This window comes from Coregonus clupeaformis, chromosome 4 (genome assembly GCF_020615455.1).
Source record: "Coregonus clupeaformis isolate EN_2021a chromosome 4, ASM2061545v1, whole genome shotgun sequence".
In the NCBI taxonomy this organism is placed as follows: domain Eukaryota; kingdom Metazoa; phylum Chordata; class Actinopteri; order Salmoniformes; family Salmonidae; genus Coregonus; species Coregonus clupeaformis.
The window spans coordinates 23,112,932-23,134,454 of NC_059195.1; the positions used below are offsets into that span (position 1 = coordinate 23,112,932).

Genomic DNA, 21,523 nt, shown 5'->3' on the forward strand with positions numbered 1-21,523 from the left:
GCTAAACTGTGTGTTACTGGATGCTAGCATGCTAGTTAGCTAGTTAACACACTATTGGTGGTTTGTTGTGACCAAGTGTTGGTGCTAAACTGTGTGTTATTGTTATTGGATGCTATCATGCTAGTTAGCTATGGTGTCATAGTTAGCTAGCTGAATAAAGTGGGTTGAGTCTATTCCTTTAAACATTGAACCGCTGTGGTTCACAACAATTCTGATTTCTAAAGGTGGAAGTTGGGAGAGTTTTTGTTCGGGTGGTTCAGTGAAACAATTTTAGTTTCTGAGGTAGAAGTTTTTGGTGAGGGAGGCCCTGCTCTCTCCTCTCCCAGATGCTTAGCTCATTTCATTCCGATCTCCTCTGCATTTTTGTAGCCATTTGCTACAGCCTGTCAACTATGCCTCTGCCTATCCCTGTTCTCTCCTCTCTGCACAGGCTACACAAACGCACCACACCGCGTGGCTGCTGCCTCTCTAACCTGGTGGTCCCTGCACGCACCCCACACCTGGAGTTCCAGGTCTCAGGCAGCCTCTGGAACTGCCGTTCTGCTGCCAACAAAGCTGACTTCATCCCAGCCTATGCCAACCTCCAGTCCCTCGACTTCCTGGCGCTGACGGAAACATGGATTACCACTGAAAACACTGCTACTCCTACTGCTCTCTCCTCGTCTGACCATGTGTTCTCGCATACCCCGAGAGCATCTGGTCAGAGGGGTGGTGGTACAGGAATCCTCATCTCTCCCAAGTGGACATTCTCAATTGTTCCCCTAACCCATCTGTCTATCTCCTCATTTGAATTCCATGCTGTCACAGTCACTAGCCCATTTAAGCTTAATATCCTTGTCATCTATCGCCCTCCAGGTTCCCTTGGAGAGTTCATCAATGAGCTTGACGCCTTGATAAGTTCCTTTCCTGAGGATGGCTCACCCCTCACAGTTTTGGGGGATTTCAACCTCCCTATGTCCACATTTGACTCATTTCTCTCTGCCTCCTTCTTTCCACTCCTCTCCTCTTTTGACCTCACCCCTCTCACCGTCCCCCTACTCACAAGGCAGGCAATACGCTTGACCTCATCTTCACTAGATGCTGCTCCTCTACTAATCTCACTGCAACTCCCCTCCATGTCTCCGACCACTACTTTGTTTCCTTTTCTCTCTCGCTCTCCTCCCACACTACTCACTCTGCCCCTACACAGATGGTAATGCGCCGCCGCAACCTTCGCTCTCTCTCTCCCATTACTCTCTCCTCTTCCATCCTATCATCTCTTCCCTCTGCTCAATCCTTCTCCCTCCAATCTCCTGATTCTGCCTCCTCAACCCTCCTCTCCTCCCTTTCTGCATCCTTTGACTCTCTGTGTCCCCTATCCTCCCGGCCGGCTCGGTCCTCCCCTCCAGCTCCGTGGCTTGATGACTCATTGCGAGCTCACAGAACAGAGCTCCGGGCAGCGGAGCGGAAATGGAAGAAAACTAAACTCCCTGCCGACCTGGCATCTTTTCACTCCCTCCTCTCTACATTTTCTTCATCTGTTTCTGCTGCTAAGGCCACCTTCTACCACTCTAAATTCCAAGCATCTGCCTCTAACCCTAGGAAGCTCTTTGCCACATTTTCCTCCCTCCTGAATCCTCCCCCCCCTCTCTCTCTGTGGATGACTTCGTCAACCACTTTGAAAAGAAGGTTGACGACATCCGATCCTCGTTTGTTAAGTCTAATGACACTGCTGGTCCTGCTCACACTGCCCTACCCTATGCTTTGACTTCTTTCTCCCTCTCTCTCCAGATAAAATCCTGCGACTTGTGACTGCAGGCCGCCCAACAACCTGCCCGCTTGACCCCATCCCCTTCTCTCTTCTCCAGACCATCTCCGGTGACCTTCTCCCCTACCTCACCTCGCTGATCAACTCATCCTTGACCGCTGGCCATGTCCCTTCCGTCTTCAAGAGAGCGAGAGTTGCTCCCCTTCTCAAAAAACCAACACTCGACCCCACTGATGTCAACAACTACAGACCAGTATCCCTTCTTTCTTTTCTTTCCAAAACTATTGAGCGTGCCGTCTTTAGCCAACTCTCTTGCTATCTCTCTCAGAATGACCTTCTTGATCCAAACCAATCAGGTTTCAGGACTGGTCATTCAACTGAGACTGCTCTTCTCTGTGTCACGGAGGCTCTCCGCACTGCTAAAGCTAACTCTCTCTCCTCTGCTCTTGTCCTTCTAGACCTGTCTGCTGCCTTTGATACTGTGAACCATCAGATCCTCCTCTCCACCCTCTCCGAGCTGGGCATCTCCGGCGCGGCTCACTCCTGGATTGCGTCCTACCTGACCGGTCGCTCCTACCAAGTGGCGTGGCGAGAAGCTGTCTCCGCACCACGTGCTCTCACCACTGGTGTCCCCCAGGGCTCAGTTCTAGGCCCTCTCCTTTTCTCCCTATACACCAAGTCACTTGGCTCTGTCATATCCTCACACGGCCTCTCCTATCATTGCTACGCTGACGATACACAACTAATCTTCTCCTTTCCCCCTTCTGATAACCAGGTGGCGAATCGCATCTCTGCATGTCTGGCAGACATATCAGTATGGATGACGGATCACCACCTCAAGCTGAACCCTGGCAAGACGGAGCTGCTCTTCCTCCCGGGGAAGGACTGCCCGTTCCATGATCTCGCCATCACGGTTGACAACTCCGTTGTGTCCTCCTCCCAGAGTGCGAAGAGCCTTGGCGTGACCCTGGACAACACCCTGTCGTTCTCCGCTAACATCAAGGCGGTGACCCGCTCCTGCAGGTTCATGCTCTACAACATTCGGAGAGTACGACCCTGCCTCACACAGGAAGCGGCACAGGTCCTAATCCAGGCACTTGTCATCTCCCGTCTGGATTACTGCAACTCGCTGTTGGCTGGCCTCCCTGCATGTGCCATTAAACCCCTACAACTCATCCAGAATGCCGCAGCCCGTCTGGTGTTCAACCTTCCCAAGTTCTCTCACGTCACCCCCTCCTCCGCACACTCCACTGGCTTCCAGTTGAAGCTCGCATCCGTTACAAGACCATGGTGCTTGCCTTTGGAGCAGCGAGGGGAACGGCACCTCTGTACCTTCGGGCTCTGATCAGTCCCTACACCCAAACGAGGGCATTGCGTTCATCCACCTCTGGCCTGCTGGCTCCCTTCCTCTGCGGAAGCATAGTTCCCGCTCAGCCCAGTCAAAACTGTTCGCTGCTCTGGCACCCCAATGGTGGAACAAGCTCCCTCACGACGCCAGGACAGCGGAGTCACTCACCACCTTCCGGAGACATTTGAAACCCCACCTCTTTAAGGAATACCTGGGATAGGATAAAGCAATCCTTCTACCCCCCCACACACACAGCGGAGTCGCTCACCACCTTCCGGAGACATTTGAAACCCCCACCTCTTTAAGGAATACCTGGGATAGGATAAAGTAATCCTTCTACCCCCCCCACACACAGCGGAGTCGCTCACCACCTTCCGGAGACATTTGAAACCCCACCTCTTTAAGGAATACCTGGGATAGGATAAAGTAATCCTTCTACCCCCCCACAGCGGAGTCACTCACCACCTTCCGGAGCCATTTGAGCTTTCTACTACCAAGGATTACTATTCTCAAACTATACAGCAAATGCTCTGGAAAACAAACAGAAACCTGAAAACACCATCCAACCTGGAACTGAGTGAGTAATGTTTAGTATGAAGCTATTTTTCACTTTCAAAAACCAAGAAGAAAAATTCATTACAATTATATATTTTATATTATAAGGACTGAATTCTAAGGCTACCAAGCTTAAGCTTGCTACAAAGAGATACAATTTCAATTAGCACTGACGTGTGAAGTGAGAGGTGTCAAAGCCCTTGAGCCCAACAATGGCAGGAGAGTCGTACAGTCTACCCCAACTAAATGGAGAGGCCTTAGAAGCACCCCCCACTGTTCAGAGGTCATTAAAATACAGTACCCTCTGAATGTAAAAAACGACAAGACACGAAAAGAGTACAAATTGAAACTTATTTTGGGGAAGCACGAGACACTTTTTGCTGATTTGTATAAAAATGGGAACATAAGCAACCTTATCTTCCACACAGACCATCCCCTGGCATGGCACAGTGCTATACTAGCACACTACCCCTCTGTTAAGAGGGGGGGTGTTAGCGACGGGTGGAAACTCAGGATACTGGACAATGAGGACTCTGAGTCGTCTAATATTAATCTCTATAAATCTGGAACCGTTTTGGTTCAAGGCAACACCAAACAGTTCCAGCTGGACTTTCACCTAATCAAATAAATAGCTCAGCAGGTGAAGCTCTCCCTTGAGAAAGATACTCCTACCCCGAGCAGGTCAGACCAGACCTCTTCATTAAATAACCCCACAGAGCAACCCCAAGCAGAAACTCAACTTCCCAGCACAGAGTACTACTCCCTCATTGAAATGAAGGATACATTCACCCAGCTGGAGGTAAGGCAGGTGGAGCTGGAACAGCAGGTGAACACACTCCAGTCAGCACAGACCCAGACAACAGTCCAGCACAACAACACCCCCTTAACTAGACCTGGAGAGCTGCAGGTGGAGAGAGACATGTCTGCACTCTGGACTGTGGTGAGACAACATCAACAGGAGAAAGAGCAGGAGCAGGAGAAGAACAGAGCACTAGAGGAGAGGATCAGAGTGCTGGAGGAGAAGGTGAGAACGATGACGGGTGACATTGAACAACCCATTAGAGAACAGCCCACCTCAGATCCTGGCCAAAGTCTCGACACCGCAGCAGAACAGTACACCCTAGACCCTGACCATAGCCTCGACATCACACCCAGACAAACAAATGAAGAACCCCAAGCCCTGGGGACCCCAACCCCTCTGAGCAACCCCCCAGTCAGACACCCTGATAGCCCTCATGACGACCCCCCCACACCCACTGAGGACATACACAAGCCACAGATTGTACTCCTTATGGACTCAAACGGGAAATACATACAAGAAAATAAACTTTTTCCAAAACACACAGTGTCTAAACTCTGGTGTCCAAACACCCAGCGCGCCCTAGACCTTCTGTCTAAGGACCGACTAGGATCACCCAGCCACATAATAATACACACAGGTACAAACGACCTGAGAACACAGCAGGAAAGGGTGGCCATATCACTCAAGGGAGTGATAGAAAAAGCTTATTCTACTTTCCCCAACGCACAAGTGGTTATCTCAACCCTGCTACCACGAAAAGACTTCCACCCTGCTACCATACAGCGGGTAAACGCAAGTATTTCCTGTGACTGTGCATCAAAACCAAATGTCTTCCTGGCCCACCACTCCACCCTGGACGTGAACAGCCTTTACGACCAGGTCCACCTATACAAGGCAGCAGTGCCCACCTTCGCCGGACCCTAAAGGATATCGCCCTCAACCGCAGACCCAACACCTCACACAGGAGCAACAGATCAACAGACACCCCGCCCAGACCAGCGAGACACTCTCCCAGACCTGCGGGACCCCCCCCCAGGTCCTACACATAGAGGACCCCCGCAGAGAGGACCTACATCCAGACCACAGCACCATCAACCACATCTACACCCCCACCCCAACCAATTAACTCCCCCCCAAGTCAACCATGCCCACACCCCATTTAGGCCCCCTCAGATCAGACCTATGCCCCTCCTACCCACCCCAAGCCCCCCACTCCCACAAAGAGGGCCTCAACATGAAAGTCACACATACGCCCAGGCCGTGAGCAGGCAAACAGGCCCAACACCCACTCTTACACTAGCCCAAGCCAATGGCATGTACCAGATGCTCAGCAGGCTCTGCTCACAATTACTGGCCTGAGGCCAAACCACACAACCAACAACATTAGACACTTTATGGAACACAAAGCCTTCACTATTTCATCCTGGAATATCCAAGGCCTGAGGTCATCTGCCTTTGGCCTAAAGAGCAGGAATCTGGACTTCACCAAAGAAATCGGAAATACAGACATTGTCATCCTACAAGAAACATGGTATAGAGGAGACGGACCCACTGGTTGCCCCACTGGTTACAGAGAGCTGGTAGTCCCATCCACCAAACTACCAGGTGTGAAACAGGGAAGGGACTCAGGGGGTATGCTAATTTGGTATAGAGCAGACCTAACTCACTCTATTAAATTAATCAAAACAGGAACATTTTACATTTGGTTAGAAATTCAAAAGGAAATTATCTCAACTGAGAAAAATGTCCTCCTGTGTGCTACCTATATCCCCCCACTAGAATCCCCATACTTTAATGAAGACAGTTTCTCCATCCTGGAGGGGGAAATCAATCATTTCCAGACCCAGGGACATGTACTAGTCTGTGGCGACCTAAATGCCAGAACTGGACAAGAACCTGACACCCTCAGCACACAGGGGGACAAACACCTACCTGGAGGTGACAGCATTCCCTCCCCCATATGCCCCCTAGGCACAACTATGACAACATAACCAACAAAAATGGGTCACGACTCCTGCAGCTCTGTCGCACACTGGGTATGTACATAGTCAATGGTAGGCTTCGAGGGGACTCCTATGGTAGGTACACCTATAGCTCATCTCTTGGCAGTAGTACTGTAGACTACTTTATCACTGACCTCAACCCAGAGTCTCTCAGAGCGTTCACAGTCAGCCCACTGACACCCCTATCAGACCACAGCAAAATCACAGTCTACTTGAACAGAGCAATACTCAATCATGAGGCATCAAAGCCAAAAGAACTGAATAATATTAAGAAATGCTATAGATGGAAGGAAAGTAGTGTTGAAACCTACCAAAAAACAATTAGGAAACAACAAATTCAATCCATTCTAGACAACTTCCTGGACAAAACGTTCCACTGTAATAGTGAAGGTGTAAACTTGGCAGTAGAAAACCTAAACAGTATATTTGACCTCTCAGCTTCCCTATCAAATCTAAAAATATCTAACAGAAAACCAAAGAAAAGTAATAACAGTGATAAATGGTTTGATGAAGAATGCAAAAACCTAAGAAAGAAATTGAGAAACCTATCCAACCAAAAACATAGAGACCCACTATGGTGAATCACTAAAACAATACAGAAATACACTACGGAAAAAGAAGGAACAGCATGTCAGAAATCAGTTCAATGTAATTGAAGAATCCATAGACTCTAACCACTTCTGGGAAAATTGGAAAACACTAAACAAACAACAACACGAAGAGCTATCTATCCAAAACGGAGATGTATGGGTAAACCACTTCTCCAATCTGTTTGGCCCTATAACAGAGAACAAACAGCAAAAAAATATACATGATCAAATGCAAATCTTAGAATAAACTATTAAAGACTACCAGAACCCACTGGATTCTCCAATTACATTGAATGAACTACAGGACAAAATACAAACCCTCCAACCCAAAAAGTCCTGTGGTGTTGATGGTATCCTCAATGAAATGATAAAATATACAGACCACAAATTTCAATTAGCTATACTTAAACTCTTTAACATCATCCTTAGCTCTGGCATCTTCCCCAATATCTGGAACCAAGGACTGATCACCCCAATCCACAAAAGTGGAGACAAATTTGACCCCAATAACTACCGTGGGATATGCGTCAACAGCAACCTTGGGAAAATCCTCTGCATTATCATTAACAGCAGACTAGTTCATTTCCTCAGTGAAAACAATGTACTGAGCAAATGTCAAATTGGCTTTTTACCAAATTACCGTACGACAGACCACATATTCACCCTGCACACCCTAATTGACAAACAAACAAACCAAAACAAAGGCAAAGTCTTCTCATGCTTTGTTGATTTCAAAAAAGCTTTTGACTCAATTTGGCATGAGGGTCTGCTATACAAATTGATGGAAAGTGGGGTTGGGGGGAAAAAATATACGACATTATAAAATCCATGTACACAAACAACAAGTGTGCGGTTAAAATTGGCAAAAAACACACACATTTCTTTCCACAGGGCCGTGGGGTGAGACAGGGATGCAGTTTAAGCCCCACCCTCTTCAACATATATATCAACGAATTGGCGAGGGCACTAGAACAGTCTGCAGCACCCGGCCTCACCCTACTAGAATCTGAAGTCAAATGTCTTCTGTTTGCTGACGATCTGGTGCTTCTGTCACCAACCAAGGAGGGCCTACAGCAGCACCTAGATCTTCTGCACAGATTCTGTCAGACCTGGGCCCTGACAGTAAATCTCAGTAAGACAAAAATAATGGTGTTCCAAAAAAGGTCCAGTTGCCAGGACCACAAATACAAATTCCATCTAGACACCGTTGCCCTAGAGCACACAAAAAACTATACATACCTCGGCCTAAACATCAGCGCCACAGGTAACTTCCACAAAGCTGTGAACGATCTGAGAGACAAGGCAAGAAGGGCCTTCTATGCCATCAAAAGGAACATAAAATTTGACATACCAATTAGGATCTGGCTAAAAATACTTGAATCAGTTATAGAACCCATTGCCCTTTATGGTTCTGAGGTCTGGGGTCCGCTCACCAACCAAGAATTCACAAAATGGGACAAACACCAAATTGAGACTCTGCATGCAGAATTCTGCAAAAACATCCTCCGTGTACAACGTAAAACACCAAATAATGCATGCAGAGCAGAATTAGGCCAATACCCGCTAATTATCAAAATCCAGAAAAGAGCCGTTAAATTCTATAACCACTTAAAAGGAAGCGATTCCCAAACCTTCCATAACAAAGCCATCACTTCCTAACCTCCTGCCAAATGTATGACCATATTAGAGACACATATTTCCCTCAGATTACAGCGATCCACAAAGAATTCGAAAACAAACCCAATTTTGATAAACTCCCTTATCTACTGGGTGAAAAACCACAGTGTGCCATCACAGCTGCAAGATTTGTGACCTGTTGCCACAAGAAAAGGGCAACCAGTGAAGAACAAACACCATTGTAAATACAACCCATATTTATGTTTATTTATTTTCCCATTTGTACTTTAACTATTTGCACATTGTTACAACACTGTATATATACATAATATGACATTTGAAATGTCTTTATTCTTTTGAAACTTCTGAGTGTAATGTTTACTGTTAATATTTATTGTTTATTTCACTTTTGTTTACTATCTACTTCACTTGCTTTGGCAATGTTAACACACGTTTCCCATGCCAATAAAGCCCTTAAATTGAAATTGAAATTGATTTGAATTGAGAGAGAGAGAGAGAGAGAGAGAGAGAGAGAGAGAGAGAGAGAGAGAGAGAGAGAGAGAGAGAGAGAGAGAGAGAGAGAGAGAGAGAGAGAGAGAGAGAGAGAGAGAGAGAGAGAGAGAGAGAGAGAGAGAGAGAGAGAGAGACACTTTAGCTGAGAGTAATCTCCCTTCTTTCAGTAAACTATGCTGGATCAAAATGACCCTTTACACTCAAAGAAACAGACATAAAAACATTTGGAACCAAACTGCTGTTTCTACAACATCCCTTATTTTCCGTATAACATTCAATATGGACAAATGTGTCACTTTTTGTCTCTAAAAAGACAGCACCTACTTTGAGGCTGTCCAGGATGTAGCGTCCTCCCTGGCCCATAGGACCAAACACGTTGAGCACCGTACGGTCTGTGATATCCCCGGGCTGACGCTTGGGGATGGGAGCATGCTGCAGGAGAGAACAGAGGAGAAAACACACCGATAGAGAAGAGTCAGAAACACACACACACGCATGCATGCACACGCACACACACATACACACACACACTTACACAGTACAGACACACACGCATGCCAAGCTAAAACACACACACACACACACACACACACACACACATACACACGCACACACACTACACCAAACCACACAACACCAAACCAAACCAAACACTACACCAACCACACCACACTACACCAAACCACACCACACTACACCAAACCACACCACACTACACCAAACCACCACCATAACCACAGCACACAAAGAGTGGCTGGTACTTGCCTCCTGGTTCTTGGGCATGGAAGCAACATAACAGGAAGAAAGAGAAAGAACACAGACAGACCAAATCATCATAATTTGTCTTGAGGGACAGATTTAATTTGTATCTGGGGAGAATCGTTATGTCCAACTGGCTAGGAGGTTCAGATGCAACCTTTGAGGTTGACATTTAGAGAAAGGCAACTGAACAAACAGCATGATAATCACTGGATTTTAAAAAAGGAAAACAGCTGGAAAGGAATGAATGAGCAAGGGCCATCTTTCATGATGAGTTAGTGTCTGAACAGTGACTAGAGAAGAGATGAGGAAAGATGCTTCAGGGAGGCTAGACGTTACTGCAGACCTTTCAGAGTGGATGAGAGCTCTGTGAAGGAGGGAGGCCGAAGCCATTCAAGCAGAAGAGGAAGAGAGGCACCTTTACTCTTTTGACTATACTTCAACCGAAACATATCACTCCCCTTATACAAGTGATTCAAAGCAGCGAAACAATGGTAGTTTAGACTTCCCATCTTCTGCCCTTCCTTTAATTTCCTCTTGAACATTTTGGCAAAATGTAGATTCCCGCCTAAATAGACATACCCAAAAGTAATAATTTTTCATGAGATGGCCATAAACACTAACTAGCAATGCTGCATGCAAGGTCTGGAACTCACCTTTATGGTAAAAATAGTTCTAAATTACTCACTTTTGAGGACACAAGCTCAAGTACATAGTACAAATATTATTAAAATATTAAAAATCATATAACGATAAGGCTTGAAATGACTGACATGCTTTCTAAATAGAGTAACAATCAAATTATAAACAACTTACTGTAAGATTTCACCTTTCTTATAACTGTAAAATAAGTATAATAATATTTAGTGACAGTACAAATTTGGCCCCATTTCATATAACTGAGGACAGAGCATGTGTCCTCTGAGCGACACAGAGACAACATTCAAATATCTGAAGACTCGTTACAACTTCAGCTTTCCGCACAAAGTGATTTTGTCCTTCTGTGACCAAAATAAAGTGATCGTGTTTTAATTATACGAAATGATTTAGTATTTTTTAATGTTGAGAGATCTAAATCCGGCTGAGAATATCACAGCAAGATTTTAAAAAACAGCTGCTGGATTCGCTAGACTGTCCCCTCTCATATGCCGTCTCCCAGGCTGGGCTCTGTCGCTCAGAGGCAGAGCAAATCGATTCTTTGTCTGGATAGGCCAGAAAATGTGACACACCATTCCCTATGCAAATGTCGGGTGTGAAACCTGACCCTGCAAGTCAGCTCTGCTGACAGAGTGATGCGGAAAGCAAACAGATGGGGCTTTCTGCTACTATAAGGCAGTGGTTCCCAAACTGTGGGGCGCATGTATTTATTTATTTATTTTTAAACTCAGTCGCGCTTTCAACTTACTCTTGAAAGTTGTAATAGTAGAATGCTAAAGGTGACATTTCGAAATTCGGTAGTGCATCAGCAGTTTTCCTCTTGTCATGTCAGTCATTGCAGACGTTAGAGAGCTATTTATAACTTGTCGGGAATGTCCAGATCAACTAGCCCATGTCAGCTAACATTTTGTAGCTAGGTTTTTTTGCCCATTTAATTTGTTGTAATGTCTGAGTCACTCAGATATCACATGAACACACATAGGACATGACAAAATGTGTAGAATAACAGGAAATGTGCTTTCAAATGGCAACAGCAACAAAAAACACCCCATGCGGGATGTTCCCCAATTATGAAAGCAGGACCCGAGTGAAAAAGTTTGGGAACCACTGGTAAGGCACTGGACCCTGCGACGTTCACAGAGCGCTCTGTACACCAAAATATCAGTTGGAACCGGTCCATAACCGATCAAAGTTCCTTAAATAGGGGACATAACATCTAAGAGTGAACACCACACCAAGGCAGGACCACGGCTAGCTCCCATGTCCTGTGTGAAATCACCTTGGGCAACTTGCTAGGAACTACATTTCTCATGTGACCTTGGGCAGCTTGCTCCTAAATCTTTGTATGAACTACATTTCCCATCTCACCTTGGGCAGCTTGCTACGGTGCAGGAACTTGGGGGTGGCATCCCGGCCTGAGTTGGGGTAGATGACCTCCCTGATCTCTATGGTGTCATCGGCCAAAAAGTAGTGCAGGGTGAGCTCGCGTGGGTCCCCGAACATGTTCTCTGAGTCGTCCCAGTGGCAGTAGAACCGCAGTACATTGCGGTCGTGGTCCAGGAACTGCTTGAGCGTGTCCAGCCTCTCGTATGGACGCAACGGCTTCATACTCTTTTCCATCTGTGGATACACACACAGATTATTGATAATACTGTATACTTTATCAAAACATAAAGTCTACAGTATACAGCTTGGTAGCTACAGATAGTTTCTGTATGTCCAGAAGTCATGTAATTGTGATAATATTCGATAAATAGATGTCAGTCATTGTTTTCTGACAGGTGGCATCCGTGCAGTGAGCTGCTCTATCTGTCAGAGGACAATGTAAATCAATCAGCCTGAGTAGTTTCTGCTCAGTGTGACATGTTTCTCAGGCTGGCACCTTGGCATTAGATCAATAGTAAAGCACTATGTTCAACACGGAAGATGGTACCACTAAATCGATAATATCACCTTCTCCGTTATCCCTCTCTTCCTCCCTTTCACCCTCCCTCATTCCCCCTCCTTTCTAATCCCACCTCTTGTCGTAGGTTGCTGTAGGGGTCCAGGGGAGTGGAGGTGGGGGGGTTGAGCCGTACCCCCATCTTCCTGAGGAAGTTTCTGGTGAAGGGATCACAGTCGGTGACCATGAAGGTGCGTGAGTACAGCACCATCTGCTGGTTGATGTTGAAGTCGTGCACCGTGTAGAAGCGCTCATCATCTGGAGGGGACAGTGGGATGCGGTGACGACGAATCAGCGTTCCTGAAAATAGGAAAGATCTATTAAAACATTTAGATTTTGTCACAGTTAAACCCCTTTAACATTGAGGACTTTTCCTGTAATCAACTGTATTTTTGCAGGTACCGGTTTCTGTTTGAATAGGGTAGAAATTCAGGTACAGTTGAAGTCGGAAGTTTACATACACTTAGGTTGGAGTCATTAAAACTTGTTTTTCAACCACTCCACAAATTTCTTGTTAACAAACTATAGTTTTGGCAAGTCGGTTAGGGCATCTACTTTGTGCATGACAAGTAATTTTTTCAACAATTGTTTACAGACAGATTATTTCACTTATAATTCACTGTATCACAATTCCAGTGGGTCAGAAGTTTACATACACTAAGTTGACTGTGCCTTTAAACAGCTTGGAAAATTCCAGAAAATGATGTCATGGCTTTAGAAGCTTCTGATAGGCTAATTGACATAATTTGAGTCAATTGGAGGTGTACCTGTGGATGTATTTCAAGGCCTACCTTCAAACTCTGTGCCTCTTTGCTTGACATCATGAGAAAATCAAAAGAAATCAGCGAAGACCTCAGAAAAAAAAATGTTGACCTCCACAACTCTGGTTCATCCTTGGGAGCAATTTCCAAACGCCTGAAGGTACCACGTTCATCTGTACAAACAATAGTACGCAAGTATAAACACCATGGGACCACGCAGCCGTCATACCGCTCAGGAAGGAGACGCGTTCTGTCTCCTAGAGATGAACGTACTTTGGTGCGAAAAGTGCAAATCAATCCCAGAACAACAGCAAATTACCTTGTGAAGATGCTGGAGGAAACAGGTACAAAAGTATCTATATCCACAGTAAAACGAGTCCTATATCGACATAACCTGAAAGGCCGCTCAGCAAGGAAGAAGCCACTGCTCCAAAACCGCCATAAAAAAGCCAGACTACGGTTTGCAACTGCACATGGGGACAAAGATCGTACTTTTTGGAGAAATGTCCTCTGGTCTGATGAAACAAAAATAGAACTGTTTGGCCATAATGACCATCGTTATGTTTGGAGGAAAAAGGGGAATGCTTGCAAGCCAAAGAACACCATCCCAACCGTGAAGCACGGAGGTGGCAGCATCATGCTGTGGGGGTGCTTTGCTGCAGGAGGGACTGGTGCACTTCACAAAATAGATGGCATCATGAGGAAGGAAAATTATGTGGATATATTGAAGCAACATCTTAAGACATCAGTCAGGAAGTTAAGGCTTGGTCGCAAATGGGTCTTCCAAATGGACAATGACCCCAAGCATACTTCCAAAGTTGTGGCAAAATGGCTTAAGGACAACAAAGTCAAGGTATTGGAGTGGCCATCACAAAGCCCTGACCACAATCCTACAGAAAATGTGTGGGCAGAACTGAAAAAGCATGTGCGAGCAAGGAGGCCTACAAACCTGACTCAGTTACACCAGCTCTGTCAGGAGGAATGGGCCAAAATTCACCCAACTTATTGTGGGAAGCTTGTGGAAGGCTACCCGAAACGTTTGACCCAAGTTAAACAATTTAAAGGCAATGCTACCAAATACTACTTGAGTGTATGTAAACTTCTGACCCACTGGGAATGTGATGAAATAAATAAAAGCTGAAATAAATCATTCTCTCTACTATTATTCTGACATTTCACATTCTTAAAATAAGTGGTGATCCTAACTGACCTAAGACAGGGAATTTTTACTAGGATTAAATGTCAGGAATTGTGAAAAACTGAGTTTAAATGTATTTGGCTAAGGTGTATGTAAACTTCCGACTTCAACTGTATATCTCGATCAGCAATTTACCTGCTCAAGACCTAGGGTAAAATACCTCACCTTGTGGTATCCCACTGTTCTTGAATTCAGGCTCTACCACCTGGATGGTGTCGTCTTCCAGGTAGAAATAGATCTTACACTTCCTGACACGGTACTTCTCCTCTCGCTTCTGAGGCACAGCCTCCTGGAAGAACGCATTGAAGCTCAGCACCTGAGGGAGGGAGAGGGAGGGATGGTGAGAATGGAGCAGTCTGTCTGTCTGTCTGTCAGTCTGTAATCTACTGCACCTTTCAAGGATTATTTGGAAAGCACAAAAAGTTAAATGACAGACCTGCTTGTCGAAGGCCACCCATGAGGGAGTGTCACTGCCCTCTCCATTGGGGAAGACAGAATAGTTTAGTTGAGACTTCTGGCCCAACAGAAACTCCCCTCCAATGCCTGGCTTCCCTGAGCCCACCATCATAGGGACCCCGTTGGAATAGTCAAAATGCTGGGACTTGTGGAATTTGTCTTTCCCCAACTGGAGGATAAGGATGTCACAAGTGAGTCAAGTAAAGACAAGAGCCAAATGCAGGGAAAATATTATGGTTTGTGGTTAGAGGATAATGTCAGAAATAGCAGAAATTCATCATATTCAATTTATTTTCTTAACGTACTTGCAGCAAACAGGAATGCATTTTAATCCAATAGATTTGCACAATCTATGGACGCTGCTGCTAGGGAACATAGTGTAGCTAGCTAGCGCTGTGTTGTTCTGTTCGCCTTAATTCGCGAAGTAGGCTAGATAGGGTCAATACTCAAAATAATCTCACACGTATCCAGTAATTTAACAGGAAACATTGCACAAAACTTACGTTTTTGTTGAGAGAATTGCCAGGCAGCATCGGCAGTGCCATAGTGGCATTAATTGGGATATAAATATAATTTTTCCTCCGTCCAACTCTTGAGCATTTCTTTCTTCCGTCCCGTTTGAGGTTGCCATGGAGCGTGCTGTTTTCTTGCGTTGCCTGGCAACGGTGCAGCGTCAGAATCTAGGCTTGCACCATTTTAGCAACATTCTTCTCAGAAAATTGTAACATTGCACAGAAACATTTTGCTACATTGTAACATTTTATGTATAATATACAAACTAGACCTAGTAATGATGACTAACTTGAAAGATGAACGCTGACTCATTAAGGTAATTTAACTCAAATAGTAGGACAGGCAATTAACTGCACCCTAAATGCATAGCTGTAGGAAGGACACAGACATATTATTTCATCTGAAATAAAAAAAGAAAACCATGATTGCTGCATTGTCTTTTATTAAGGATATATACACAAAGTACAACAACATTGTCATTCAATGAAAGGTAAATTGCTTTCCTGTGAAAGAGAAGACACAAAAGAGGCTACACTACCTCTAAGCAAATATTGCACTGCTTGTAAAGACAAAATAATATATAGTCATAGTAATCCTAAATCACTCAATATAATGTGATTGAAGTATTAACTCATACAATGAAAATGACATGTCATGCATAGTTTCCTGAGCAACATGATGCACTGCATGATTGGAGTATACTGGCGGTGTAGGACTATTGACCAGAATAACAATCGAACTGGAAAAGAACTAGACCCAAATGTAATCAATAAGGTCCAGAAGTACAGCCCAATAAGGTGTGTGCCTGTAACCAATGCAACAGTACACTCTACATATACTGTACTGTACATAGGTCCCGTGTAGCTCAGTTGGTAGAGGATGGCGTTTGAACGGCAGGGTTGTGGGTTCGATTCCCACCAGGGGCCAGTATGAGAAGAAAAAAAATTTATGCACTCACTAACTGTAAGTCGCTCTGGATAAGAGCATCTGCTAAATGACTAAAATGTAATATTCTTCTATGGGCTCCATGGAAGTCTGATGAAGACCACAAGGTCGATCTCAATAAATACAGTATGTGGTGTCTTCCTATCCTTTTTATGTACATACATACTTTGATCTCCAGCACCTGCTCAAAGCCATTGGATGAGTGTATGTTTCTATCTTTTCATATGATGAATACATGAATCAGTGGGACAGGACCACTAGATCCCATGTACAGGATCACAACACGTGTGCTCTTACGGAGTGTTGATTAACTGTTTTGTAGACCAGTGTTTCCCACAAGACCCACTGACTCCTTTAGGTCGTGCCCAATTTTCTTGAATCAAAGCTAAAGCCTGACTAGAAACATGGTTTTGTTTATTCGGTGGAGCAGCAGAAAATCTTGGTTCCAGTTTCAAGTGGCGCTAAAACCATGCATTTACATGGTAGATGCATGGGTAGGTATTGTGTACAGTGGGGGAAAAATGTATTTAGTCAGGCAACAAATGTGCAAGTTCTCCCACTTAAAAAGATGAGAGAGGCCTGTAATTTTCATCATAGGTACACGTCAACTATGACAGACAAAATGAGAATTTTTTTTCCAGAAAATCACATTGTAGGATTTTTAATGAATTTATTTGCAAATTATGGTGGAAAATAAGTATTTGGTCAATAACAAAAGTTTCTCAATACTTTGTTATATACCCTTTGTTGGCAATGACACAGGTCAAACGTTTTCTGTAAGTCTTTACAAGGTTTTCACACACTATTGCTGGTATTTTGGCCCATTCCTCCATGCAGATCTCCTCTAGAGCAGTGATGTTTTGGGGCTGTCGCTGGGCAACACGGACTTTCAACTCCCTCCAAAGATTTTCTATGGGGTTGAGATCTGGAGACTGGCTAGGCCACTCCAGGACCTTGAAATGCTTCTTACGAAGCCACTCCTTCGTTGCCCGGGCGGTGTGTTTGGGATCATTGTCATGCTGAAAGACCCAGCCACGTTTCATCTTCAATGCCCTTGCTGATGGAAGGAGGTTTTCACTCAAAATCTCACGATACATGGCCCCATTCATTCTTTCCTTTATACGGATCAGTCGTCCTGGTCCCTTTGCAGAAAAAACAGCCCCAAAGCATGATGTTTCCACCCCCATGCTTCACAGTAGGTATGGTGTTCTTTGGATGCAACTCAGCATTCTTTGTCCTCCAAACACGACGAGTTGAGTTTTTACCAAAAAGTTCTATTTTGGTTTCATCTGACCATATGACATTCTCCCAATCCTCTTCTGGATCATCCAAATGCACTCTAGCAAACTTCAGACGGGCCTGGACATGTACTGGCTTAAGCAGGGGGACACGTCTGGCACTGCAGGATTTGAGTCCCTGGAGGCGTAGTGTGTTACTGATGGTAGGCTTTGTTACTTTGGTCCCAGCTCTCTGCAGATCATTCACTAGGTCCCCCCGTGTGGTTCTGGGATTTTTGCTCACCGTTCTTGTGATCATTTTGACCCCACGGGGTGAGATCTTGTGTGGAGCCCCAGATCGAGGGAGATTATCAGTGGTCTTGTATGTCTTCCATTTCCTAATAATTGCTCCCACAGTTGATTTCTTAAAACCAAGCTGCCTACCTATTGCAGATTCAGTCTTTCCAGCCTGGTGCAGGTCTACAATTTTGTTTCTGGTGTCCTTTGACAGCTCTTTGGTCTTGGCCATAGTAGAGTTTGGAGTGTGACTGTTTGAGGTTGTGGACAGGTGTCTTTTATACTGATAACAAGTTCAAACAGGTGCCATTAATACAGGTAACGAGTGGAGGACAGAGGAGCCTCTTAAAGAAGAAGTTACAGGTCTGTGAGAGCCAGAAATCTTGCTTGTTTGTAGGTGATCAAATACTTATTTTCCACCATAATTTGCAAATAAATTCATTAAAAATCCTACAATGTGATTTTCTGGATTTTCTTTTCTCAATTTGTCTGTCATAGTTGAGGTGTACCCATGATGAAAATTACAGGCCTCTCTCATCTTTTTAAGTGGGAAAACATGCACAATTGGTGGCTGACTAAATACTTTTTTCCCCCACTGTAACTGTAGGTACACATTACAGAGTATTTACAACCTTTTGCAGTTTGTGTAATTACACTTTGGCTCATTCTGATATAGTGTGCTGTGCATCTGTTCTTGTTTTTCCCATCACCATTTAAGAAGGGCACTTTACTTCACAGCCATGATAAAGCAGACCTCGCAAAAAAAGCCTCAATAAACTGCAGGTCTCCATTTTTTATATCTTAGGATGCCAGTCCAAGCAAGAAGCCTCCGAAGAATCCACTGGTGATGATTATGTTTGTCTTCACAAACTCTGTGGACTGCGAGAGAGAAAGACAAATAAATATGCAAAATTCATCAATTGAATTAGTAGTCTGTACAAGTAAGCAGAGTCAATATTATGTTAGTAGGTGTAGTTTAAATTCACATTGCTTTGTCCCTTGTAGGATGAATAAAATATTGTATGATTAAATATTAGACATGTTATGTTGACCAGCTACAGTGGGCTACCTGGTCAATAAAAGAGTTAAACTCTGGTACAGCCCTGTCGGCTTTCTTCTTCAGGTGTCTCTTGGCTTTGTTGACATCCTTCTCCACTCTCTTCCAGTCCACCTGCACATAGCCACTGTGGTTGGCTATCTGGAGATTAGAAAAGGAATAGAACGTTAATATTTTCGGGACGACCAAGACCCAGAGCAAAAACATAATGTACTGTAATCGATGACAATAAGGATTGTGGCTAATAATGACATTCAGACAGTCCTATGAAAAATGTTTATGAAATGTGTTTATAAAACATTCAGATGTGTTATTCATTGATAAATCCAAGTCCAAGCTCCTCTTTGAAGTGGGTTGCCAGCTGACAGAACTCATTTAGACTTTTATACTGTAAATCAAGAACTTGTGTTGAGTTCCTACCTGTAATAACAGGAATCCTCCACCCACAGCGGTGGCTGCAATCTTCCCCACCTTTTGGAAAAGATATCCTGCACACCTGCCAGTGAGAGACAATGCAAAACTGAAATGACACCCTATCCCCCATAAAGTGCTCTTCAATATTCATGGGAAAAAGCATAATCTACAGCAGGAGCCTTTGTATTTTGACCATACCATGCATAAAGCACCGTAGCATTGAGCAACATGTGAGAGAGATATCACATGATACTAAAGAAGTACTGAGGATGCATAGCATAATCAATAAACCCTGGCCTGGCCTGGCCTGCATGACTTACCAGCCACTCAAGCCCCCCAGTACTATTTGTGTGGCCACCGAATACTTCCCAGACATAGGACCCGAATTGTTCCCACCAAATAGGCGGCCCCACCATTGTTGACGTCTGACATATTCTGTTAGGTAGACCACCTCGTATGTGTCCTCTTCCTTCTCTGGGTCTTGGGAGACAAACAAAATAGAGCTTGATGTACAAGGGGAGAATAATTAGCAGCAGCACAAGTATTTAAAAAAATCCTTATCAGACATTTTGGTTAATTTTACCATATGCAATTGCCAATTCTATTTCGTTTTCGTAATAGGCAGTCTAAAAAAAGTAGCCTACTGTAAATCATGTAGGAGCACGAGAGGATTGAATCTGCAATTTGTAGACAAATCTTGACATAAGAATTAATCCGCGTATGTGGGGAAATATAACTCTAAAATGTCAAGTATCACAGCGTTATTTTAGCCACTAGCCTATCATAATCATCTTGATAGAACCTATGACGTTGATACATTGAAACCCACGGAGGGAGTGCGATCAGACAGACCGAGAGAATAGGTCAAACAGTTTTTTTTTTGTTGCGAATACTTTGCCACATATTTGATACATTTGGATATGACTTAATGCTCTATTAAGTACATTCAAGATGCAATCATTGGTCCAAATATCGAAACATAAAGGCCACTTACCCGCTTCACGATCCGCCATTTTGGAGTGCTCTGACTTAAATGCTGTCCCAGGCATGATGGGATGGTAATGTTATACGTCGTTTGCATAGCTTGTCAGACAGTCAAACATTTTAATTTCAGCATTGATTATACAAAATATAATGCTTATTTAAATGACCTTATTGGAAAGTCTCAATGCAGTTTATCATTCAATGCAGCTGTCATGAATTTAGGTTTCCTCACAAAACAAAACTGACTTAAAAATTTTTTTATTGACTTTTAACAAAACATTTGCCCATTTGTATACATATTATACAACTGCACACAGTTAAAGCTACTGCAGAATAGGCTACTTCAGTCTGGGATTGAGGAGCAGGGTCGGTTCCCTAGCTTTAATAGCTGAGTGAGGTCCGTTGCCTAAATTACTCTGATCAATGTTTTTATGTTTATTTTTTTGTATTCCACATTTACAACCATCAGAGTCATTTATGAATAATATAGCCTTTGGTACTATTGTATGGTATGTGGTATGTCTGTAGTATGCAACTGGGATTCTGGGAGATGTTTTAGGATGACACCTGAACTAACTCAACATCTCCAATACCTGAGAGCTCTTGACCCTTATGGAAAAACCACATGATTTTTTTCACATGATTTCACATGAGGAATGACGTGTGAAATCATGTGATTTTCTGTAAGGGTGAGCTTTATGTAACTAGGCCTGTTCTATGACTGCATGGTCGGTTATTATTTCATTTTTATTGAAAGCCAAAATCCAGAGTCTGTGTTTCATCCCTTCGGCAGCCCAACAATTTAACTGACACATTTTTATCAGACAGACTCCAAGTGCAAAAGTTCTCTGTGTTTCTACAGTATTTCTATAATGCTAAAATATGTAGAGTTGAATCTTGGGTCAAATAATAAGCAGATTTAGTAGGCTTATGAATATTGGGCTTGCTGCCTATGTGTTTGATAATCACTATTCTTAATTGAAACCAGGAGTTTGATTTGATCCTTCCTTTGTCCCTCATACTTCACTGCTTCCTGTTCCAACACACTGACAGGTGGCCATCTATCTCTGCCACCATGACAGTGATGACAGATTTACAGCCCAGTCAATCTGTGGTAGCAGAGGGGGGCTTGTGCGTATTCCAATCAA

At 44.1% G+C, this 21,523-nt stretch overlaps 2 protein-coding genes across 2 annotated transcripts in view; both read right to left on the reverse strand.

The window, feature by feature from the left end:
• efhc2 (EF-hand domain (C-terminal) containing 2) overlaps positions 1-15,570 on the reverse strand; it is a 33,828-nt gene extending 18,258 nt beyond the window's left edge. The window contains exons 1-6 of the mRNA XM_041868450.2: positions 15,452-15,570; positions 14,929-15,117; positions 14,658-14,808; positions 12,610-12,833; positions 11,960-12,211; positions 9,500-9,607 (exon numbers count right to left, since the gene is read on the reverse strand). Coding sequence (XP_041724384.2) covers positions 9,500-9,607; positions 11,960-12,211; positions 12,610-12,833; positions 14,658-14,808; positions 14,929-15,117; positions 15,452-15,493 — 966 coding nt within the window. The 5' untranslated portion in view covers positions 15,494-15,570. The remainder of the gene's footprint in view (positions 1-9,499; positions 9,608-11,959; positions 12,212-12,609; positions 12,834-14,657; positions 14,809-14,928; positions 15,118-15,451) is intronic.
• Positions 15,571-18,471: 2,901 nt separating this feature from the next.
• On the reverse strand, positions 18,472-20,465 carry fundc1 (FUN14 domain containing 1). The gene is made up of 5 exons (XM_041870284.1): positions 20,386-20,465; positions 19,712-19,871; positions 19,398-19,473; positions 18,990-19,118; positions 18,472-18,799 (listed from the first exon to the last, which is right to left on the reverse strand). Exons 1-5 carry the CDS (start codon positions 20,438-20,440, stop codon positions 18,722-18,724), a joined length of 498 nt encoding a protein of 165 aa, XP_041726218.1. The 5' UTR covers positions 20,441-20,465; the 3' UTR covers positions 18,472-18,721.
• Positions 20,466-21,523: the final 1,058 nt, after the last annotated feature.